The sequence below is a fragment of the Episyrphus balteatus genome, chromosome 2 (genome assembly GCF_945859705.1).
Source record: "Episyrphus balteatus chromosome 2, idEpiBalt1.1, whole genome shotgun sequence".
Taxonomy (NCBI): Eukaryota; Metazoa; Arthropoda; class Insecta; order Diptera; family Syrphidae; genus Episyrphus; species Episyrphus balteatus.
Window position 1 is genome coordinate 21,524,688 of NC_079135.1, and position 26,061 is coordinate 21,550,748.

The window sequence follows — 26,061 nt, forward strand, 5'->3', positions numbered from 1 at the left end:
TTTCACAAAAGTCGCTATAACTTCTAAACGAAAGCGAAAATCAATTTAATATATTCTGTCGGAAATTAAAAAATCTGCAACTTTTATATCTGACAATTTTTCAAAAAAAGCAAAAATTGAAAAGATATGACGAAAAAAGTAAAAATTTCATGTCTTTGTTTGCGAGATGTTTTATTTCACAAAAGTCGCTATAACTTCTAAACGAAAGCGAAAATCAAAAAACTTATTTAATATATTCTGTCGAAAATTAAAAAATCTACAACTTTTATATCTGACAATTTTTCAAAAAAAGCAAAAATTGAAAAGATATGACGAAAAAAGAAAAAATTTCATGTCTTTTTGTTTGCGAGATAGAAAATAGAACAGATATGACGAAAAAAGAAAAAATTTCATGTCTTTTTGTTTGAGAGATGTTTTTTTTTCACAAAAGTCGCTATAACTTCTAAACGAAAGCGAAAATCAAAAAACTTATTTAATATATTCTGTCGAAAATTAAAAAATCTACAACTTTTATATCTGACAATTTTTCAAAAAAAGCAAATATAGAAAAGATATGACGAAAAAAGTAAAAATTTCATGTCTTTGTTTGCGAGATGTTTTATTTCACAAAAGTAGCTATAACTTCTAAACGAAAGCGAAAATCAAAAAAACTTATTTAATATATTCTGTCGAAAATTAAAAAATCTACAACTTTTATATCTGACAATATTTCAAAAAAAGCAAAAATAGAAAAGATATGACGAAAAAAGTAAAAATTTCATGTCTTTTTGTTTGCGAGATGTTTTATTTCACAAAAGTCGCTATAACTTCTAAACGAAAGCGAAAATCAGAAAAACTTATTTAATATATTCTGTCGGAAATTAAAATACAAATGTGTAACTATATATTTATTTGATTTATTCATATCAAACAAATTATTTATTTAAAGAAAAATTTGTATTTCTAAATAATTTAATTAATTACAGACATCTATTTATTTTCGCACTTTTGGAGGGAAAATTGCCTTAGTTCTAGGTAAAATTAGCTTAGGCCTAAGGTAACCAAGAAATTTTGAAATTTTTGCCGGGAAAATTACGTTAGGCCTAGGTAAAATTAGCTTAGGCCCTAGGTAAAAAATTCTTTCAATCAAACCATGATGGCCGATCAACAACAATAACGAAATTTCGTTGAAAGTGAAAAAAAAAACATTTTTTGATAATTATTAAAAAACGATCAAAATATGTGTGTTTTCGTTTTTTTTTTTTTATGGTATACATGCCTATACAAAGGAAAAAAAAAAAAAAACACAAATTTATTATTGTTTTTCAATAATCGTTTTAGTCATTGAAGTGTTTTCTTTTTTTTTTATTGAAGAAAAAAGGAAAACATTTCATTCTTTTTGGCGCAAAAAGCAATTTTCCCAAAAAAAAATTAGCTTAGGTCTAAGGTAATATTACCTTAGTTCTAGGTAAAATTAGCTTAGGCCTAAGGTAACCAAGAAATTTTGAAATTTTTGCCGGGAAAATTACGTTAGGCCTAGGTAAAATTAGCTTAGGCCCTAGGTAAAAAATTCTTTCAATCAAACCATGATGGCCGATCAACAACAATAACGAAATTTCGTTGAAAGTGAAAAAAAAAACATTTTTTGATAATTATTAAAAAACGAACAAAATATTTGTGTTTTCGTTTTTTTTTTTATGGTATACATGCCTTTACAAAGGAAAAAAAAAAAAAAACACAAATTTATTGTTTTTCAATAATCGTTTTAGTCATTGAAGTGTTTTTTTTTTTTTTAATTGAAGAAAAAAGGAAAACATTTCTTTCTTTTTGGCGCAAAAAGCAATTTTCCCAAAAACAAAACTAGCTTAGGCCTAAGGTAATATTACCTTAGTTCTAGGTAAAAGTGTAAAAAAATTGCCTTAGTCCTAGGCAAAATTGTGTTAGAAAAATAACATTTGAAAAAAATATTCCCCAAAAAAAAATTAGCTTAGGCCTAAGATAATATTACCTTAGTCCTAGGTAAAAGTGTAACATAAATTGCCTTAGTCCTAGGCAAAATTGTGTTAGGAAAATAACATTTGAAAAAAATTTTCCCCAAAAAAAAAATTAGCTTAGGCCTAAGGTAAAATTACCTTAGTCCTAGGTAAAAGTCTAACACAAATTGCATTAGTCCTAAGCAAAATTGTGTTAGAAAACTAACATTTGAGGCCCTAGGTAAGATTTTGTTAGGCCTAAGGTAAAATTACCTTAGTTCTAGGTTAAAAAACTAACAAAAATTGCCTTAGTCCTAAGGCAAGTTATGCTCGAAAAATAACATCCATAGAAAAAAATTCACCTTATCTATCTAAGGCAAATTAGCCTATTCTAGGTAAATTTAGCTTAGGATTTTCGAGCATAAATTGCCTTAGAACTAAGGCAAGTTATGCTCGAAAACTAACATTCATAGAAAAAATTTTGCCTTAGGCGTCTAAGGCAATTTTACACCGACTTTTTCTCTGGGTGTAGATTCTTTTTTTTTTTTTTGCAAGAAATTTGTTTTTTTAAGGTTTCACTTCTACCACGTGTGAATTGCACACATAACTTTTTTTTTTTTTTTTTTTGACGGTAGGAAATCTTCAAAAGACACTTGGCAATATTCGACACCAAGTAGTGTGGGACTCTTAACCACTAAAATCACCTCTTTATCAGCACCAATCTTGAGAGATCGACATCAGATTTTTCTTTCTTAACTTTGTAAAATCACTTTGGGGGAAGTTTAAACTTTTAATACTTTCCCATGTTTTTTTAGACCATAAGCTCATGAGGCTTGGTTCTTTTTAATCTCCGAACATGGTTTCTTGTATTCAATTGAATGATCGCATTTGTAAGATCAGTATAAAGGAAATTTGTATTTTTGTCATTCTTATACAGAATTTTTATGTTAACAGTTTATATAGTGATTACGGTTTTGCTATTTGATTTTAAAAAACAAATACCTACATTTACGAATATCTTTAATTATTAGATATTTACAAGTGCGTTACTGCTGCATTGCGTTTCCATCAAGAATTAATTAGTAACGCAAATGTTTTAGATCTATTTTAAAGTTATTTATTACCTAAATTTTACAAATTTCACATGAATTAATTCAATTTATTACAGTTTGAACAATTGCTAGGCAAACAAATTTTAATACAACATAAATATCTGAAGTCTTATAAAATTTACATTTAGTTTTACGGTTTCATTTTTTAGTATCAACGAATTGAAATTACAAATTTTTTGTAGTGGAGACAGTGGCGTACGTTGAGTCACCGGGGCCCCGGGGCAAGACTAAATTTTGGGGCCCCTTTGATATTTGGGGGCCCCTTAGATACAAAAAAAAAAAAAAAAGTATACGCCATACATTTTTTTTGTTGGCTTATTTATTTTTAGGTTTATTTTAATGTTTTAATAAGTTCGTAATGCACATTGATATACCCACTTACTTAAAATTTCTATCATAAAAGAAGTAAATACTTGTACTATTGGCCCCCAAAATTAAATATTTAGAGACCCCTAAAATACATTTTTTTTAGCTTAGAATTGATAGTTCTTGGGGCCTCTGTTCTGAAGTAATACATATGTACACATTTGATTTTCCATCATCAAACATAGTTTATTTCTTTCGGGGCCCCTGAAAAATTATTTTTGGGGCCTCAAAATTAAGTGCCTAGAGGCCCCTAAAACATAATATAATATTTTTGGAGCCAAGAATTAATAGGTATTGGGGCCTCTGTTCTGAAGTAATATTCGGAATGCCACCAATAGCGTAATATTTTTATTTTGGGCCCTAATATATTTATGTTGGGGCCGCTGAATTGATATTTAATTTTCCATTTGATTGTTTTGAACCACTGAAGTAATAGCTTTTGAGGATCCTCAAATAATATTTGTCATGTCATCTGAAAATTTGATGAATATTTTTGGGCTCCTTAGTAATAGATTTTGGGGCCCCCAAATTAATATTTGATTGCCTCTAAACTAACGATATTCCTGAAAACTTATTTTTTGGAACCCTTCATATAATACTTTTGGAGCCCCGAAGTCATATTTTTTGGGGCTCCTAAGGAAATATTTAGTAATCCATCAACAAATGTAATTTAATTTAAAAAAACAATTTTTTTTAATTTAATTTTTTTTGACGCCCTGAAGTAAAGGTTTTTGGGGCCCCTGGCCTGAAGTTGTTTTTTGCTTTTTTGGGGCCCCTAATGTATTATTTGTGGTTGCAATTATTTTTCAAGTAATATTTTTGGGGGCCCTAAGATAAAATTATAATTTTTCTTTTAAAAAAGCAATTTATTTTTTTGGGGCCCCTGAGGTAGCCTTTTTATTAAATGAATATATATTGTGTGGCTAATTGCATTATACATTACACTGAATGACATAATTTTTTCCCCTTGTATCCGAAGTGATTCAAATACATTTTTATTTATTTCGAAACTCAATTTATGCTAACAGTTTACTTCTCTGCATTGTCTCCAGTAGGGGCCCTAGGGTCGGTCGGGGGCCCCGGGGCTCCGCCCCTCTTGCCCCAAGGGAGTGTACGCCCCTGATTGGAGATACTACTCTGGTTCTAAAAATACTCCTTCGTTACTTTTTGTTACCAGTTTTTTCTATTATTTCTGATAGGTAACACCGGCACACAAAAAAAAAAGTGTAATGTACCAGGAACCAGACCTATCTTTCTATATGTTTTTGGGCACGTTGAATCCGAATTTCAAGTCTGTTTGGTCTTGTCACCCTCCAGTTTTGAGTAAAATGCAAAAAACTCAAAAAAAGGAAGTTTTTTGCTTTTTTTGAGGTCTTTTTTACATTTTTCTCAAAACTGGAGGGTGACCGGGCAAAACGGACTTGAAATTCGGATTTAGCGTGCCCAAAAACATATAGAAAGATAGGTCTGGTTCCTGGTACATGACACTTTTTTTTTTGTGTGCCGGTGTTATTATAGGGCTTCACATTATTTAAAAATGTCAACTTATCATAAGGTGAAGTTTCTGATCTCATTGTTTTCCCTTTTTTATATCTTTTTTTTTTTTTAGAAAAGTTGTTTATCAGTTAGTTTTTGGTAACGCAATGATAAAAAATATTAAGATATCTATTTAATTCAAATTGATTTGTTTGTTATAAATTTTATGGGTTACTAACTATAGTTTGAAATTGCAATAAGAGTGCTTCATTATTATGATTTAATTTGAAAAAAAACTGTAATTTGTTGTTGAGTAACGGCAGTAACGCAGTATTTTAATTTTGTATGTAAAGATTTGGACACAATTTTCCCTTTCAGTAGCTTTAAATTTGTTCTGGGAATGGGGTACCTTGGTTCAATAAATGTTAAGGGAGGTGCAATTTCAACAACTCAAGGAACGAGGTCCTGCTAAAAAAAAAAAATTAAAATGTAGAATCCTGATTTATGAAGGATTTGGTACCTATATTTCCTTATTTTTTGTCTGATATGTAAAATTTTCTATTAGGTATATTTTAACTTTTTGATGAGAATAACTTTGCTTAATGGTGATTAACAATACTGCGTTCAAAAAATTATTTTCTTTCATAACTCACTCGAAAATATTTCAAAATAAAAAAATATTTGAAAATTGTGCCAAAAAATATGTAAACTACTTTTTTTTCTCATTCTGTTTTCATATCCCAAGAACAATCAAATACATAAAGCTCCTTAACTAACCATAAATTTCCGTATGACCACTGTCAAATTATCCCCCAATCACAGAAGCTTATAAAACCCAAGGATGTTTTAATTCCATCATCACCCATCAGCATATAAGGCATCCAGCAGCAACAGCCAGCAGCGCACCCAGGAACACAAAATCCGGCAGAAAAAAGATTGCAAATTAAATATTTATTCATCTCACATCCTTGTAATGGAATCACTCATTTCTTATCGTCCTTCAGGCATACACGGTAGATATACCTCCATTCCATAGATATATTTCATCTCTGGTAAAGACTGCGGAATACTAACCCATTTGGAAGAAAACGGCTCTTACATTGAAGACAAATACTTTGTTGGCTGTGGTCGAGCATCCAGCAGCAGCTAGCAATATCACATCAGCATATACTCAACTCGTATCTAACCTAAAGGGATCTGTGTCTGGGATGGCTGCGATGCAACAACGAACATATTCCTCCTGCTCCGGAGGTAATTTTAATCTTCGATGTGCAAAGCTAACACATTTTGGCAAAATATTTGTGGTATTTTACTATTCTATACCGACTCTATACTCCCGGACTGGTCTTCCTCTTTTCGATGCTGCTATCGCATACCATCATCACTTTCCGGAAACACTTTTCGTTTCCTTCTGCAAAAATTCAATTGATATGCACATGTTTGTGTTTTCAGCTGATGCTTGTTGAACAAAGCCAACCCTCTACTAGCCTGGCAATATAGAGCATAGCAAAAAAGACAAGCATCCGCGTCCTCGTGGATTTTTCCTTTTTTCGAGTCTTTTTGGAGAAACCAACCAAAAAGCTGACTTTTTCATAACAGGTCGTTCCGTCGAAATGATTAAGTTAGGAAGAGTGTTCTCTGGCTTCTTCATCGTATTCCATTACATCTTTTGTATATTTGAAGATATTCGTCTTCAGGTAAATATTTGATTTTTGCATTAAAGTCAATTTGCTTTCATGATTCTGTAATTCATTGTTTACCCTCTTGTGTTTCCGCTTGAGGCTCTGATGATGGAGCCGAGAATTCGAGGTTTGTTTAATTTAACTTTTGTGTTCTATCAGAGTTTTGTTTAAAAAAATAAAATGTAGGTGGTCTTGTTTTTGATTCAATTGAGTTCGTTTTTTTATAGGAAGTTGATTTGTGGGGCTTTGTTTTTGATATTTTTGTATGAAAATTTAATCCAAAGTCATCGAATAAGGTATCAAAAGAAAGGTCTCTATTAATAAATGAAAACCAATAGATTTTATGATGTATGGTTGCTGACTTATTCACTAACAAATATGTTTTTTTTCACAATCAGAAGCAGTTATTTTAGGACCGAAACCTCGAAAGAAATTTTGATCATGCGTATGTAATTAGGCTCAAAACAATTTTTCTGAGATTTTCGAAAAAGTTCTAGGTTAACCCCTTGCAAAAAAATAAAATGCGTTTTGAAAAATTTCCTAAAAATTCATCGAGTGAGGCATCAAAGGAAAGGTGTCTTTAAGCTCTATTAAGAAGTGAAAACCAAAAGATCCTATAAGGTATGGTTGCTGAGTTACGCGCAATCAAATGTTTTTTTTCCACAATCGGAAGCAGATATTTTCGGACCGAATATCCTCGAAAGACGTTTTGGTTGAACGACATGAGTTCATAATGAACATTTCTATACATTTAGGCTAAAAAATTACTATTTTTTTTTTGAGATTTTCGAAAAAAATCCAAAGTTTACCCCTTGCCGAAAAAAAATGCATTTTAAAACATTTCCTCCAAATTCATTGAGTGAGGTATCAAATGAAAGGTGTCTTTGAGCCCCATTCATACTTGAAAAACCAGAGTTCCTATGAGGTACGTTTACTGAGTTATTGGCAAACAAATATATGCATTTAAAAAATTTTTTTCTAAATGTCCAAACTTTTCTAGGTCTTTTTTTTTACAAATAAAAAAATTCTTCCACAATGAAGTTTTATAAAATAAAATGCACTACTGGGGCCGCACGTACTTGCTCTTGTAGTTCAAAGTATCTATATTAGGGTGGGTCAAAAAAATCGAAATTCTTTTTTTTGATTTGGTACTCCGAAAAATCGATTGCTAGACACCTCTAGAATGTACACACCAAATATGAGCTCTTTATATTTATGGGAAGGTCCTCCGCTTTGCAATTTTCCATTTTTACATCAAGCTTCTACTAAAAAAAAATAATTTTTTTATTATTTGACTTCTTAGCAAATTTCTTTTCATTTTCTTGTAGGAAATTGAACGCTCTACAAAAAAGACCTTATACACTTTTTTCGTTTATGTAACCGTTGAATAGATATTTGAGGTCCAAAAATCGAGAAAATCTTTAAAAATTCGTTTTTTGTTCTTAATTTTGTAACAAATTGAAAAATTATAGTAATCAAACGCGCAAGACATATTCTTGTTGGAAATTGATTGCTCCACAAAAAAGGTCTTGTGAACTTTTTTCATTAATCTAACCATTCTAAAGATATTTGAGTCCAAAGTTAAAAAAAAATATATAGAAACATTTTATATTTATAAAAAAATTCCAATTCACTGAAACTTCATTATTTTCAAAATAGCAAGATATATTCTTGTAGGGAATTAAACGTTCTAATCCAAAATTTAAAAAAAATATAAAAACATTTTATATTTTTAAAAAAATTCCAATTCACTGAAACTTCATTATTTTCAAAATAGCAAGATATATTCTTGTAGGGGCTTAAACGTTCTACAAAAAATTCCTTGGAATCAAATTGATTGCTTTAACCGTTTAGAAGATATTCGTATCCAAATCGCAATGCATATGGGTCATAAGAAAACTATTGAAATCAGTGAGCTTGGTTTGGATACGAATATCTTCTAAACGGTTAAAGCAATCAATTTGATTCCAAGGAATTTTTTGTAGAACGTTTAAGCCCCTACAAGAATATATCTTGCTATTTTGAAAATAATGAAGTTTCAGTGAATTGGAATTTTTTTAAAAATATAAAATGTTTTTATATTTTTTTTAAATTTTGGAGTCGAATATCTTTAGAATGGTTAGAGGGGTCTAGCAATCGATTTTTCGGAGTATCAAATCAAAAAAAAAAAATTTCGACTTTTTTACCCACCCTAATCTATATCTTAAATTACTATTGGAAATTAAAGATTTTTCGTTTAATTTTGAAAAAAAAAAAAATGTATGTAAGCAAAATTCTATTTAAATTTTTTTTTTCCAAAAACTTTTTTAAATTTTTTTTTACATTTTACATTTCAAAATAACAAGAAATATCTGTCTGCAAATTTTGAATAAAATTGGCTTAGTCTTTGATGAAATATACGATATTAACTAAAAAATGTATCGATTTGGCAGAAAACGTCAACGCTATATTTCCGTTCTCCGCAGTTTTGTTAGAATCACTAAGACTATAACGAACACCAAATTTAATCGAAATCGTCAGAGCCGTTTTCGAGAAAATTGCAATAACTCCCTAACGATACACGAGAAGAGCCGATATTAGCGATTAAAAAAAAGAAAATGTCATATTTCCACCATCCGAATTTTTTGAGAAAAACTAAAAACGCAGTAATATTAGATATACGTACAGCATTACTTGTGTTAAATTTAATCAAAATCGTTAGAGCCGTTTTCGAGAAAATTGCATTACTTCGAAAAGTTTGTATGAGAGGTATACGTTCTATAGGTGAGATATTAAAAAAAAAAAAAACTAACCTTGGAAATTACGAAAAAACTTACTCTACCAAATTTTATGAAAATCTGCCGAGCCGTTTAGGCTGCAGCTTCTTGTACAGATGGACGCACAGACGCACAGACCGACGGACGTCATGACGAAACCCACTTTTTTTGACTTCTCGATTATCGTAATGTTAGTTTTGATTAAAACCTCGAAATTTTGCCAATACTACTTGCCCTACAGAGCAAGTAAAAACATTGCATACTTACGAGAAACCTTTCCGAACAAGTCATCTTAACCCTTTCGGACCCAAACTGAAAAAATCTCATTTGTAAATGGTACTAATAACTGCGTACTTTTACGAACATTTTATTAGTATTCGTAGAAAATCAAGCGTACATTGTACGAATACTATTAGTAGATTTACATTCCCATTCGTACATTGTACGAATAATTTGTAGTATACTAATGCTTTTCTGATTCATTCGTACATTATACAGTGCTATTCGTATATTGTACGAATGTTATTTATTGTAGAACTTTCAGGCATTGAATTTTGTTCCTGAAATTTAATAAAATATGAATTGTTGAAATAATTACAAAAGCATATAACTGTACTTCAAAACTATAAAAATATACCTATTGCATTAATTTTTTAAAATTTATAAATATAATTATTTTTTTGATCTTAAATATTATATCACATGCATTCCACGGTGGTTCATATTCTAATACTTAGAAGGCCACTGAAAATATACAAACATTTAACATTGAAAATCGCTCGAAAAAATGTCTATAATATTAAAAAGTGTTTTTTTTTTTAGTATTAAAGTGTCAAAAACATCACAACTAATAAATATGAACACCAAAAAGTTATTTTCCAAAATAATAAATAATTGCAAAACTAATGTGTTACCCTCAAGTTACATGTAAGTAACATGCACTGTCTATAACCACCAAAAAAAGTCGGATAACGGAGAAAATAACTTTTTGTAGGAACAATAATGTATGCTACTTCTTCTAAGCCAAAAAACAAAACACTCTCTGGATTAACATTTGTTATATCTTTTTCTCAATATTATGACCATATACATATAAAAAAAATTCTGCAAAAAAAAAATTAAATTTCAGTCTTTTTTTCGATTAAAAAAATTAAATGTATGATATTTGACTATTTTTTTATAATAATCCAGTAACTATGCATTATTAGCTTTCAATTAAGCCATCGAAACCTAAAAAATTATTTGATGGAATATTTCTTACGAATTTTTTAAAATTGTATGTTACATGAGAGTAACGCTGGGTCCGAAAGGGCTTAAAAATACAAGGCTTAGAAATACAAGGATTCGAACAGGTCCTTGAATAACCTTCTTTAATTAAAATCTAACAAGTCTTAAAAAGACCTTCTTTTTTCCAAAATACTTGACTTGCAAGCTTTAAACTAATAGAATACAAACTATCTTGCGGAATTGGAAAAAAAAATGGACCAATCTAAACCGTTACTACAAACTTGCCATAAGTTAAAATATGTCAAATCAATGATAACTCATTTAACCTATAAAATTCCACTATCTATCAAAATTTTTTTTCGAAAACAATATTATTTTGATGTCTAACTTGGTTTCCATAAATAAAAAAAAAAAAAAAATCATAACTCCATCCATCTACATATTTTTTTACTTGTAATTCCGTGTGTGTGTTTCTGTGCTATCACGTCAATATTCAATTACAATATGTGTCAACATATTTATTTCACATTCGATACACCGGAGAACATTATTTTTATATACAAAAATCCGCTTCTCTATTACGGACTTGTGGTGCTCTGGCTGGCTGATGTGCTTCGTGCGCGACCTCCAAAAAGTCAACACCAATAAAATTCCAATAAATTTGTTTAACTTTCGAGTGATACTGCAATAGCTCACGGAAATAATAATAATAAAAAAAAAAAATATATAAATACAATTCTCACACAATTTGACACCCAAAAATAAGGGTTGGGGGTTCGAAAAACATGCATAAAAATAACAATGAAAAAAGAAGAAAAACCAACCAATAACTCCACATGAAAATTTTATTAGGTATGCAAATGTGTCAACTTTATTTCCGATCCAACAATCTGTTGCATGTCAACTTGTTCCGTATGTGGATATGGATGAAGAAGTAAAGTGACATGAACGCCAATGGAGGATGGGGATGGATATCCCCAGTCTCCAGCTTCAGTTACAGTATAACATATATCCGTTTTACACGGATAGATGGATGGATGGGTGAATGGATAAGGATATAGATGGCACTGCTGGCGTTCGTCGTTGTCGATTTATTCACTCGAAATCAATGGCGAACACATTACGGGTTTTATAAAAGCAGAGTATCAATTATAACACATGTTGCTGTGTGGCAATCATTTTTTACACCCCGATTACATGTCGACTTTAGGTGGATTGACTTTGGTATTAATACTCGTGGGTAATGTGTGAATGAGGTGCAAGTGGGAATATATTTTGTTTCGATTTTTTTTTTGACGAATGAATGCGCTTCGAGAAGCTTTAAATTATGCAAATTGAGGATTTAAGTGGTGAAAAGGGGTTGATGGAAATATCATGTTTATATATTTGAGATGATAATTTTAGAATTGAAACTGTTTGATAAGAGTTATGGAGTTTTTTTTTGGTGTCTTGAAACTGTTTTTGTTAGCCATTTTGTTTGGACCTATTTTTTGAATTTTTGTATGTTGGTAGAACACTCTTTAGTGAAGTTAATTTCTTGATTACCTATTTTTTTCATTTACCTGAGTTACCATTATGAGAGTCAACAAAATTAAACAAAAATTAACGTTGTTTTAACTTTGAAATATACATATTTTCGTTGGACTTTATTAAGTGTGTTTTTGTGTTTAACGAGTTTTTTTTCATCATCAAACAGAGTAACAGAGTACAGGAAAGGACCTGTGGAAAGGACTTTTACGTATAAAGAGACAATATTTGTCCCCATATAATGTTAAACATACTTACTGTCTGCATCACATGCAAATATTGTTATCGCCTGACAAAAATCTGACAATGCCAACCGCATAGGATGTGTATGAGTACTATGAAAATATACGCTGCGTCGCGTCGGTTTGGGCATCCTCCTATGGTAAACGTCTTTGTTGGAGTGCACAACAAACACTTTTACAATAATTTATTTTATAAATTTCTACAAAATTAACTTTCATTAAAAATGAGTTTTTGAAGTGAAAACTTCTTTAGTATCGTAGTGATTTGAAACAAGATGAAACGAAAACGCGACACGAACATTCAACTTGTTATAACGTTTTTGTTTCAAAAGATAGATGAATAAAATTTGTACAGTAGATAGGTAATTAAATAAACTATGAATGTACAAAATTTCAATTAATTTCATATTCAAAATTCTGAGATAACAGTAAAAAAATGTTCTTTTTCTACACACGTTATATCTTTTGATCTAGTGCACTTACAAATTTGATTTAACTTTAATACGCATGCTGATAACATAACCTTTTATTTAATATTTCACACATAACGGTACGTGCTCTAAAAGTTACACAATCTTAAATTGAAAAAAATTTAAAAATACCTCAAATCACCTGTGGAGATCTGTTGCCGATGATGATCAGATCAGCCATCAGTGAATAAAGTACCGTAGTCTCATTTTGAAATTTCGATTTTCTTTGCAAGAAAAATGATTTTTTAAGGTTTCACTTCTAACACGTGTGAATTGCACACATGATTTGTTTTTTTTTTTCAGTGTTTGCAGTACCAAGTAAGTTTGGTAAGATATTTTCATTGTAAAATATTATTATTTGATATAATGCAATTTAGTCACCTTTAACATAAAATATTTTGAAATTCTAACACTTTTTCTTGATTTAACGAAAGTAGTTGGATTTTGATAAAATTTTTTGAAAATATACATTTTTAAGCTCGAATTTTGTTTAGATCGAAATGCAACTTTAATTTTTTTTAACTAATTTTCAATCAACGTGGGTTCTTGATGAAAAAACTTTTGTTGCTTAAAAATTTCAATCCAGCAATTATTTGGTTTAAAGTGATGAAGAAAACCTTAGCTGCTGAAAAAAATTGCCAAAAACGAAAAAAATATTTTTGATCGGTTTTTTTTTTTTTTAGAAAAGCAAATAAAATTGGATAATTTAATTTCATTTATTACGACGCAAGTCGTTAAACTTACTTTTTAAAAGATCTTAGTTTTCATCCATATTAAAAAAAAAAGCAAAAAAAAAAATCCAAAAACGGGTTGGGGTCAAAATTCTTTTATAAAAATTCTGCTTTCAAAATTCTGCTTTTCAAAATTCTGTTTTTTCAAAATTCTGCTTTTCATAATTCTGCTTTTCAAAATTCTACAATAAATTAAAAAAGGGTTTGGAAATGTTAAAAAGCGCACACTTTTTAACATTTTCCAAACCCTTTTTTTATTTATTGCAGAATTCTGTAAAATCAACTTTTTGAAAATTTGTCATTTTTTAAATGCGTATTAATTTTTGTTTTATAAATGAATAAATTTGAAAATATTAAGAGAAGGTTTTTAATATAAAACATTTCCGAAAATAATTAAAAATTTATTAATTTATCTAATAAAGATGAATATTCAAAAATTTGAATAAGAAAAGGAATATTTTGTATCAAATAACATCGGTTCCAATTATTTTACATATTTTATTTAAAAGAAAGTCAGTAAATGGAATTCAAAAAATATTTGCGACACTTAAATAAAAAAAAATTAGGAAAGTACCAATGTTGAATTAAGTTAATGAGGTTTATTTTTCTTTAGCCAGTGCATATGCTATGAAAAAAAAAACAGAACTGGCAGAATTTTTTTGTTCAAATATAATGCTGGCAGAATTTTGAAAAGCAGAATTTTGAAAAAACAGAATAGAAAAAAAGCAGAATTTTGAAAAACAGAATTTTCGCTAAAAAGGCAGAATTTTGAAAATCAGAATTTTGACCCGATCCCTCCAAAAACTAATATTTTCAACATTTTATAGTTGATTTAAGCTATATCAATGCTTCTGTTCAAATATTATTCGTTGAAATTGAATTCGTTGCATGGAAGAAATTCAGAAATAATAAAAAAAACGTTTAATGAATGAAAAAACGTATGGTAATGAATTTCGGAAGAATTTCATCAAAAGTAAGCATTGTATAAAATCTAATTTTCCTTTGACAAAATCGTTGTAATGTTGTTTTAAGAAAACCTTATAGGATTTGTAGCAAAAAAAAAAAAAAAAAATTAAAATATAATTTTCAGAGCCGTTATTTAGAAAAAATATTTTTTTATATATAAAATAAAAATAAAAATACTAACAAATTTAGTTTTTCTCTTTAAGTTATGAAAAAAATATTTATTTTTTAATCCAAGTTTAAGTTATGAAAAAAATATTTATTTTTTAATCCAAAAACGTTTTTCATAAGTTTTTTTTTTTTGTATAGGGGCCAAAATACTATTTAGTGCCTAAAAAGCTGTCCCTTTGGAACAGTGAATTTTTAAAAAAATAAATGGACATTTTTATCAATATATTTTCATATATTTTAGTTGACATAGAATGGTTATACTTTAATCTATTATAAAATAACATTTGCAATGATATATTTGGAATGATATTTCTATATTTATGACAGATCTTAGGTAGGTTCTGATGTAGAGGTGTTTCCTTAAGAACAATTCCTTCGTCATAAAAACTGAATTATTTTAATTCTTATAAAAGCATTATTGCAAACTACAGATTTTTACCAAAATATTTTATTTAGGTATTTTACCTAATAAAAAATACAAGGACACTTGAAAAAAAAAAAAAATACGAATCAAGCCATCGTTAATCCTCGGTTTCTACTAAAAAAAGACACAAAAAAGAAAATCACAAAACTCTCTCTAACGATTGAAACTTTTTTCAACGAATTTTAATTTTCTCACATTTTTGGTCACAATGTTCCACAGAAGAACAAAACCGCATCGAAAGATGAAAAAAAAAAAAATAAAATAAAACTGCAAATCAATGAACCTTGAACGTCACCAATACCATGCCTTCACCTCCCGACAGAAACATGACTGTTGCTTCAGGAGAGTGACATACCCAACAAACAACCCAACAAAAAAAAAACAAAACAACCTTCCTTGATTGATGCTCTCCGATATAGCCAGACAAGGATTCTGGGCTTGTGTAACACATCCGTCCGCAACATCACGAACGAAATGATAGCTGATAGCATTTCACGAACTCTTGAACTTCAGGTCCTGGGTAACATATTCATCCTTTTTTTTCATTTTCGGTTTTTTTTTTTCACCACAACGGATTATCAAAAAAATAGAAAGAAAGAAACTACCCTATTGACTATTCGACAATATCTCCCTTTTTAAATGGGGTTCACAAGTGCACAAATAACAACCATCACACAACCCCCCTTTAACCAACCCTCTTCAAAGACAAATGACCGGTGTCGGGGATGATCAATGAAATTAACCTTGTTAGGAAGCTCGTTTGTTTCAACTTCTTATGGTGTTCTTTTCTCGTCGTCGTGTATAGTTTGAATTGAAACAAATGTCTCCATAAATCAACATGGGAAGGTGGAGGCAGAGGGATGAATTCAATTTGAATTTTTTTTTTTTTTTGTTCACAGAGGAAAGAAGTCCTTATGCATAGGCAATATCTAAAGTTACGTGATTCTAACAGTTGAAATAATTTTTTTTCCTGAAATTGATTCAAAATGCGTTTTTTTTCCTTTTAAAGATTATCCTTTAAAACGCTCGCGAATGAATTGATAATGAGAGGATAAGTTGAAAAAATTTTCATAAACTTTAAACCAGCTTACCACATAATCCGAACTAAAAAATACCCTAGAATCTGATTTTTTTTTCCTTTCTTGAGAAATTTTTACAACCTCCTTTTTGTGACCACATCTACGTAGAATAGTGGAGTGATAGGTTTGGCTTCTTATAAAGTGTAATTAATGGAAAAATGTGTGATTAAAAATTCCACAAGAATCAAGATGGAGAAGAAGAAGGAGAGATAAGTGGCAGACGACGATGAAAAAAAAAGACAGAAGAGTGAAGTTTGTGTGGACGTGGATTTATTTCTTTTGCAATAGAAATTAATTCACGACTTTAGAGATGGCGAAATGGTGATGTTTCAGCCCATGAGCCGCAAGCAAAAAAATTACATATTTTTTTATATATTTTACTTAAAGCCTTAAGGAATTTTCTATTATTCCTATTCGTCATATAGTTCTTGGTTATATTATAAAATATATTAAAAGAGGTTTTGTAGTTTTTTAACAGCTTTTAAAGTAGGTGAAAAAATTAAGGGATACAAAAAAAAAATTGCAGTATTTCCCTTAAAAAAATAGTTGTATTGAAATTAAAACATACTGAAAAAAATTGTTTGTCGAACATCATCATATGACACATGTTTTCAAAGTATTTTTTGATGTTGAATCTAAATGACATAAAAATAAAGTCAATACGATTGCTCTAAGAAAAGTTATTGCCGATTAAAAACAAAAGTTCTTGTTTTTTGACTTCAACAAGTAAAATATAACCGAAAGCCATGTGACAAAAATCGACATGAAGGTTTTAGATAAAGCAGGGACAAAGGATTCATAAAGTTCTTAAAATTATTTTTGGTGAAAGGGTGTTTTTTTTTTGTGTTGAGTTGAGTTGTGTGTGAGGAAGGTATCAAAGCAGCTGACTTAAATTTTATTAATTTTTAAAACTTGGTGTAAATGTTTTGGTTGGAATAAGAATTAAGAATCTATAAAGTTTACAAAATTTTCTCTGAATGAAAGGGTGTTTTTTTTTCTTAAGAAATGATGGAAAAAATTGTTACACCAATGAAAATTGGTAAAAATGTTTTATTTATAACAGAAACCAAGAACCCGAACAGTCTATACAAATATTTTAGGTTAAAGGGTGTTTTTTTTTTTTGGGAAATAGGAAAAAATCCTCGATAAGTCTGATAAAATCAATGGTATAAATGGTACCCTTACGAAATTCATTAAATTATGTTCTCGTTACCATGGGAATTACGTCTATATGTGAAAGGGTGTTTTTTTTAGAAGTAAAGAAAATATGGGTATATTTGAAAAAGTGTGTAATATTAGAGTAATATTAGTGGTACCCTATTGAAATTTAGCAATTATGTTACTTTTAAGATAAGAAACAAGAATCTAAAGTGCCTATAAAAATATCATGGTTAAGAGGGTGTTTTTTTTTTGAGTGAAAACAAAAATGATGGGTCACCCTAATGAAATTTGGTAAAAACATTGATTTTGAGATAGAAAGCAAGAATAAAGAGTTTTCATAAAAAAACAAAATTTTGGTGAAAGGGTGTTTTTTTTCGAAGAGACAGTAAAATCTGTAATTGGTCCCAAAAAGCCAATGTTTCGTTAAAAAAATGTCTAAGAACTTAAGTATAAACGTTTAATTTGTCATCAAAACCAAAAATAAAATGAATCATTGGCTCTTTGGGACCAATTACAGATTTTACTGTCCGAAACGCGTCTAAAATGCGCCCAAAACGCGTCTCAAACGCTTCTGAAACGCGCCCAAAACGCGCCCAAAACGCGTCTGAAACGCGTCTAAAACGCGCCTGAAACGCGTCCAAAAGTAACACTTCGAGAAAAAAGATAAAAAAAAATATATTTTCCCCATTGTTGTTGGTATACCCTCAACGAAGTGATATAATAAAGAATAGCAAACACAGAATTTCAGGATACACGCTCGCCGCCATCGCCACCGGCAAGAATCATCCATCATCTTCCTCTCACCCTCAAGAAATTTCAATCTCCATTATAACAGTAAACTTACTTTCTAATGTATACGTATATAGAACCCGTAACGCATTCGAAAGTCAAACTAATCTGTAAGTTTGATTCCGTTCCGGGTAAACATTACAATGCAACGGATTAGTGTCAACAGCATCAGCGGCAATTGCAGAATAGGTATATCCTTTCCTCATCTTTATAGCATACACAAGTAAACGCACTTCACAGGACTCTTCTATAACAGTGTATTTGTGTGTGTATCTTTATATAAATACATTATGAATGGAATCAATTGTTACAGAAAGTTTTCCTAGGCATCCATCCAAATTATAGACACATTTTGAGTTCTACGAGAATGAGAAGTTGTATAGAAGTGTGGAAGGATACGGATAGAATAGGAGATTCATTTCTAATGCAATCCTTGATGAATCTGTAGAAGATGATGATACGATATGAGATGAGAGTAGAGTATAGAGAGTGCCTAGTTCTGCTTTTCTTAGACAAACAACTATGGGGGTAATATTAAATGGAAATCAAAGTGAATTAAGTTAATTAGAAGAACAAATGTTTACTGTTATACATGTATAGTAGATAGATTGTACTACTATGATGATGATGATGATGGTGTTTTCTAGGACCTCAATTGTATTTATTTGATTTGTTATTTGCTCCAACAATCAAATAGACATACTATAGTATATCTACACTGCATGTCGTTCATTTATATTATTGTTGATTTGTTTTATTTAATTTTCAATTGAATTTTTGTTTGTTTTTCTGATGTCGAAAATATTTTGAAAATCTATCAAAATTTATTTTATTTATGTAAATAAAATTCTATTTGGTTAGTAGTTTATTATCAAGCAAAATGGTTTTAATAATATCCTAAATTTTTAAAAAGACGAAAATATAGGATTTGGCCTTTTTTCAATTTTAATTCAAATTATTGTGAAAGAGATATAAAAGTAAATCCATCAATTTGCATAAATTTAAAAGATTGAAAATCATAGGCTTCTCGCACAAAACCAAAGACAATCTTTTACAATTTAATTCAATACATTTATTTGTGGCCAAACAATGAGCACTAAATTGAATTGAATGTGGTAAGTTTGTCAATTGAATAAATAAGTAATGCTACTTCTGCTGGAAAATTCAAGGAACTGTGATGGTTTTTTTTTTGGAAGTGGAAGTATAGTACAGCCAAAATATATTCAAATTTTTTATCAAAAAAAAAAAAAAAAAAAAAAAAAAAATAAAAAAAGGACCTTCATTCTATTTATTTGTTCCTTAAATTCCAATGGCAAAAAAATCGCAAACTGTCGTGTTCTTTGCCCCATTTAAAAAAAAGTGGCCTATGTTAAAAACGTTTTTTAAGTTTTTTAATTTACCATTGTGAAGCTTGTAGTTAATGTAGCGTTATGTGTGATACATCAAATGAAAGGTAATATTATCAGGATGCTCAATAAAGATAAATCAAATTTTTTTAAGCTCCAGATCAAAAGATGTAACGTGTTGAAAAATAGAGTTTTATTTTACCGATATTTCAAATTTGTCATTACAAAATTAATTGAAACTTTGTACAAATATAGTCTTGCCTATTATCTATCTACACTGTAAATTTCATTAATTTATCTATTGAAGAAAAAAAGATAAAAATAAAAAACTGTTAAAAACGGCCAAAAAACTTGGGACAAAAAAAAATTGTTTTTCCCGTTATTCGGTCAAAAATCGATTTAAAAATTCAAGAGTTTGTACATGCATGCGCATGATTAAAACCGATATTTCCTATAAATTTGAGATTTTTTGCAGACTTTTAAAAATTCCAAAAAAATAAAAGACTACTCAAAAATTAGGTTTTTTTTCAAAAATTTTTATTTCAAAATACAGGGCCTATGAAAAAAATCCGTTTTAGACCCCTAATTTTTTTTTGAAATATCTTTCTTATGGTGTAACTCAAATTTCTGTGCAAAATTTTGCGTACCTCTAATTAGTCTTTTGTCGAAGGTCTATGACTGCAAAAAAAACCCTCACAACTTGGTTTTGAAATTTTTTTGAATTTTTTCAATACCTTTTTTAACTATTGAATAAATTTGTCTATCATTTAAAAAAAAAGTCAACTCTTTACGACTTACCGTTTAGAAAAAAGCCTCTTTTTTCAATGTCGTGTTACCCCTATTTACCCTATAAAATCTTAAATTTTTGTTTGCCTTAAACATTCTCCTCTTATGGCTCTTTGATTTAAAAAAGAAATTAAGAAAATAAGTCAGTCAGTGTGGCCGGTTAGCGAACGTACACAAAACCAAACTTTAATATATATAATAGATAACATACAAAATTATTGTTTAAGTTTTGAGTTCTTGGGGGGGGGGGCCATGACCCCGTGACCCCCCCTTGTATACGCCGTTGGTTTCAATAAAATTTGTTGACAGGGTGTTTCAGAATCAAGTCTTGAAATTATTTTTATTTTTTAATTTTTAGTTTTTTGTACTTGTTTTTTTTTGCAATATGAAAGCAATTAAGATATTATCTATTTTAAAAATGTTTCTTAAATAGTCTAAGATTAAATTTCAGTTCAGTTTATTCTAAGTGCTTTTGCTTTCCTCAAAGTACAAAAAAAAATTGAGTCAAGAAACCGATTTCCGAAAGTTTTCGAATTTTGTAATACCTATTAAAAAAAAAAGATCATAATCGTACTAAAAACAGTTCTCAAAAATATTTTTTTTTTTTATTTTTAAGCTAGGTTTTTTAGATTTTTACACCAAAACTCTTGCAATTTATATACAAAAATGTTCTTTGATTTTAATAAGTAGTGCAATAACTAAAGCTCAAAAATTGGCAATATTAGGGAACCCGGCCGAACAACTTAGATTTTGATGTTTTAGATTTTAAAGTCTATAGATTAAAAATTGCCGGTGTTGCCGTTTTGATTTTTTAAGTTTAATTGAAGATTTTTGTGATTAATTGATGCCAAAAGATTGTATAAAAGATTTAAGGAAAAAAATATAAAGGAGTGAGGGACAATCTTTCATTGTTCAAGCGATAGATGCAATTTTCTTATTAATTGAAAAAAAAAAAAAAATATTTGAACACAACGGCAATACCTACAACATTTAAATATACATTTTTAAAAAGCAAAAAGCTTAGTCATATTTGTAAAATTAAAATTAAGTTAATTGAATGAAGGGCTTTTGAAAGAATACTAATTGAACTCAGATTTTTGAAAAAAAAAAAAAAAAATTATTGGAAAAATTTTAACATGTCGTTTTTAAAACTTTTTCTTAATATAAAATGCATTTATTTTCAAATTTTTTTTGGCCACATTTATTATGATTTGAAATTATAAATGGAAATGTCAATAAGTTTTATGGTTTTTGAAAAAATTTAAAAGTATTTCATTTTCGAAGAACTTGTTTTTAATAGAAGTTTTGAAAAAAAATTAACTTATTTTTTTTTTTTTTAAGTTCAACATTTAAATATTTCAGTTTTTATTAAGAAAATCCGATGAAATTGAAGTAATTTTTATATTTTTTTTTTTTTTCAAAACTGTGACATATATTACCTTTTCCTCTTCGGAAATCAACTGATAATATTTATGACCAAAAATTTTTTTTAAATAAATTCATATTTTGCTACGAAAAAGTTTGAAAAAAGCCAATGAAAACTTTTTAATAATGTTTTTTTTTACCAAAATTTTGAGTTGAGGACTATTCTTTAAAAAACATTTGATTAATAATAATAATAATAATAATTTAACTATATGCTATATTTAGTGAATTTAAATTTTACAGATAGAAACGAAATTCTGGCTTTTTAAAAACGTGTCTGTAAATATTGTAGGTGTTGCCGTTGTGTTCAAAATATTTGTTTGCGTTTGAAGTCAGTTTGTAATAAAATTGCATTTATCGCTTAAACGATGGAAGATTGTCCCTTACTCCCATATATTTTTTTTCCTACTTAAATTTTTTTTATTTAAATTTTCTTATAAAAAAAAAAACTTTAAGAAAAAGAATCACCTCAAAATTGAGAAAAATATTGTTTTGTTATATAAAAAGTTAAATTACGATTAAAACCATTTAATAACATATTTTTTTTAAACTTAAATAATGTTTTCTTATTATTTCCTAAGTTTTTATAAAATTTCTTAAAAAAATAAAAAACCAAACACAAAAGACACTTAATTATGAATGTTTTGCAGAAATAGTTTATTTATTTAAAGCATTCTTCTCCAATAAAGCAAGCAAGTGGATTTTATTTTATATTTAAAGATAATTGAAATATATTTTTTTTTATTTTTTATGTTTAAAATGTACCAACATGCAATTAAATATAAATCCAATCCAAAAATATGTTGTTCTTTCTTAGAGTATTTCTAAAAAAAAAATTCATAAAATTAGTACCTATTTATTTTTTGATCAGCATATTCTTATAAGCCAAATCAGACTTACCCAGCATAAATACTCGCATAATCAAAACTCAATACCTATTGTTTTGATTTTTGTTTTCTAAACCGAATACTTGAATTCGGTTTCGACTGATGGATTTTAAAAATCTTTGGGTGGCAAATTGGACGAGCCCAAAGAGCATTTCCTTTGCTTTTATCGTCTTGTATTTTAGTATTATTTTTCAAATTTGTCCATAATCTCAATGTAAAAAAGTATACCAATTCGACTAAACTCAAAATCGAAACACCCATAAAAAGTCCCAACAAACCTCCACAATTTGCAATTAAATCGGTTGTACTATACAATTCGGATCGCTTCAAACCATTGAATTGATGATATTTGAAGTGAATTCTTACTTGACTTATTCGAGTTCTAAAAATAAAAAAACAAAAGAAATTAAAACCATTTTTGTCAACTTAAAAAAATGTACTTACTTTGAATAATTGTATGTAAAATTGGAGTAAGGGTCTATATTAGTTTTCAATATATGAGCATAATCTATTTTATTTTGATGTTTAATTTCTGCATTATACTCAATGCTGAAGCATGTTGGTAGACAATAATTTTCACTCTCCAATTCCATATTTTTTTCTCTTCTAAATGCCAAAGTGCTATGGTGGCTTGTAACAAGATCAACGCAATAACCATTTTCGTATCCACAAACGCGATGAGTAGTATTTCCTAAAAAAAGTTTTTAATTTATTTTTTATACAAATATGTATACATATTTTCTTACTTGGCATTCCAATTTTGATACATCCACATTCTAATAGGGTAGCATTATTCAGCCATTCCAATTCACAATTGGCCTGAGTGTAGACTGTGAAATACATCAACTTCGGTTCATTCTGATAATAACATTGGCGTCTAAATACAAGAAGATAGTTAAAAACCAAACAAATGTAATATTTATTTAAAGGTTTGTTAGGGTTGAAGTCACAGAATATCGAAAACCTTAAATCTCAAAAATACAGAACACCCAAAAACCCCGAAACGAAAAATCCCAAAAATCCAAAATATCTCGGAATTTTCGTTTATCGAGAATTTGGGTTTGGGGGATTTTGGATTTTCGAATTTTTTTCAGGATTGTGACCATTCAGAATTAAGGTTTTTGGGATATTTTTAAGGTTTTCGGGATTTTGAGTTTTCAGTTCTCCGGATTTTGGTTCTGCGTTTCTGTATTCAGAATTTGTGTCTGTAACTTGGTTACATACTCTTCTGGAGTATAATGACGCAAGTCATCAGATGTGACCACCTTCGGCGTGATTGTAATCGAAACGGATTGATCCAAGGGAACAGAAACATAATTCTTCGACAGTATTTGTACGTCATCACCGGGAGTGTGAAACAGTATTTTAAAACCTTGAACATAATTTCTACATATTTCTTGTTTGTCTTCTATTCGATCTGCCAGAGTTGCAACAAGACTTTGCACGTCTCCAGCATCTAAAACACGATATGGAAAAGCATCTTCATTAGCTTTTGGGTCATAGCCATTTTCTAAATCCCATTTTATTTCTTCATTATTTTCAAATCGGGTACCGATAAAATCTGCTTTGCGTATTTTGAGCCTTAATTTTTTAGAGGGAGAGAGAGAGAGAGGAGAGAGATTTTTGTATTGAAAATTCATTAACTTTTAATTATTGTAGAGTGGAAACTTACAATTCTGGTGAATAATATTTAGATTTAAGCGAATTAAACGTAAAACAAATTCCTTCATTAGTCAAAATAGTATCAAATAGTGCTTGACATGATTCGTTCACGCGTTCGTTGTATTTTTTCCAAGAGCACCCTGATAAAGTCTCATCTAATGTGGGAGCTACAGTCAACATAGCTTTGATTAGATCTGATGATTTGGTGAAGGCCGAATGTGGTTGGTAATTAAAAAAACTAGATAATATACATGTTTGTGCAATTGCATCCCACATAAAAGTCCTTTAACAACAAACAAATTTAAAAAGTTTAACTAGTTTGACTTTATATTTTTTAATATTCTTACTCCTCTAATGTGACATTTTGTTCGTATTGAAATTTATAAAAAATTTCTGTATAATTGAAGAGACTTGTGTGATATTTTGTCTCGGGGCATATTGTGACTGTTGGAAATGGAATATCCCAAACGGGTGTTACTTTCTCATTGAATGTTACAAGGACAGGAGTTTTGGTGCGTTGATTGAAAATATTTCCAATTAGATAGTAGCACAAAGATATTGAAATAATGACAGCAAATAGCCAAATGATTCTGAAAAAAAAAAACACAAAAAAAAAAAACAATATGTTTGTGAATGAAGTCTCAAGAAATTACCTATCGAAGAATGGCCGTTTTCGTTCTCCGATATATTTGAAGCCATGAATTGAACTTTCTTCGAAATATTCGATGACTATGTTTTTGAAAGCTTGAAAGTTGGTTCGAATTTGGGTAATTAAATCAGGACTTATGATTTTTTTATCTTTAAAAAAAGTCATTTTGTCAGAACAAAATTTTCAATCACTTTTTCCGAACGCAGCTCTGGTAAACTCTGTTCTTCCTAAAACAAGGTTATGTTTCAACTTGAACAATGAACAATTCAAAATCGTAAGAAGTAATGTTTTTTTTTCTGAATTCAAATTTACATAGCCATCGAGAAAATTGCTGTTGAATATTTCATGTTTTACTTATAGATACTTACTTATTATGTATGTTTTTCGCTTTAAAAATTGTATAGTTTGTTTCTATGTTATTAAAATATAATCAAATTGATTGAAGTTTGTTGTATCACGATAAGCTTTGTACATAGACGTGTGGCAACGAGATTCTAATTAGCTTAAAAAAAAAAAACATGCAATTATGAAAAAATAAAGTAAAATTCAAATTTACAAAATGAAGAATAATAAATAAAATGCACGACTGGGTCACACGTACTTGCTCATAAATATTAGCTTATCATTGGAATTTTAACGATCGTCATAAATCATTTTTTTTTTTTGAAAATTTGAATTCAAACAATATTATTTTAAATGATAAGAAATATCAGTTTTCGAAAAAAAAATTACAACGCCATATTTCTACTAGGTATCCGAATTTTTTGAGAAAAACTTAAAACAAAGTTTGATTAGAATAGTTTTGATAACACTGGTCGGCAACTGCTGAGCATAGCCGTATTTAGGGGGGGGGGGGGGGGGGGGGGGTTTGGGGGTTTAACCCCCCCCGAAATTTTTTTTTTCAGAAAATCAAAAGATATAGTATAAAAAAATACCTATAAGTCTAATATTTGCAGTACTAAATGGTTTGTTTTTGTATTTTAGTAATTTAATTACCTACACAGAGAAAAATAGACCACATAAAATAGAACAAAAACAATAAGATTTCTCTATGGTTTTCATCCAAGAAGGAAACCTTATTAAAACAATCGGGTTTTCCTTATTGTTTTCAAATCTGCAAAAAAATAAAAAAAAACATGACCAGGCTGGGAATCGAACTGGAGACTTCAAATCATTAG

At 29.1% G+C, this 26,061-nt stretch overlaps 1 protein-coding gene across 2 annotated transcripts; it reads right to left on the bottom strand.

Annotated features, from left to right (window-relative positions):
• Window positions 1-22,591: 22,591 nt before the first annotated feature.
• LOC129910972 (pickpocket protein 28-like) lies at window positions 22,592-25,231 on the bottom strand. Of its 2 annotated transcripts, XM_055988585.1 has the most exons (8): window positions 24,888-25,231; window positions 24,582-24,824; window positions 24,245-24,517; window positions 23,797-24,153; window positions 23,319-23,449; window positions 23,017-23,263; window positions 22,851-22,954; window positions 22,646-22,780 (listed from the first exon to the last, which is right to left on the bottom strand). In XM_055988585.1, exons 1-8 carry the CDS (start codon window positions 25,046-25,048, stop codon window positions 22,764-22,766), a joined length of 1,533 nt encoding a protein of 510 aa, XP_055844560.1. In that variant the 5' UTR covers window positions 25,049-25,231; the 3' UTR covers window positions 22,646-22,763. The 2 variants fall into 2 exon arrangements, with proteins under 2 accessions (XP_055844559.1, XP_055844560.1); XM_055988584.1 differs by having other exon boundaries at window positions 22,592-22,954.
• Between the last annotated feature and the right edge of the window lie 830 nt (window positions 25,232-26,061).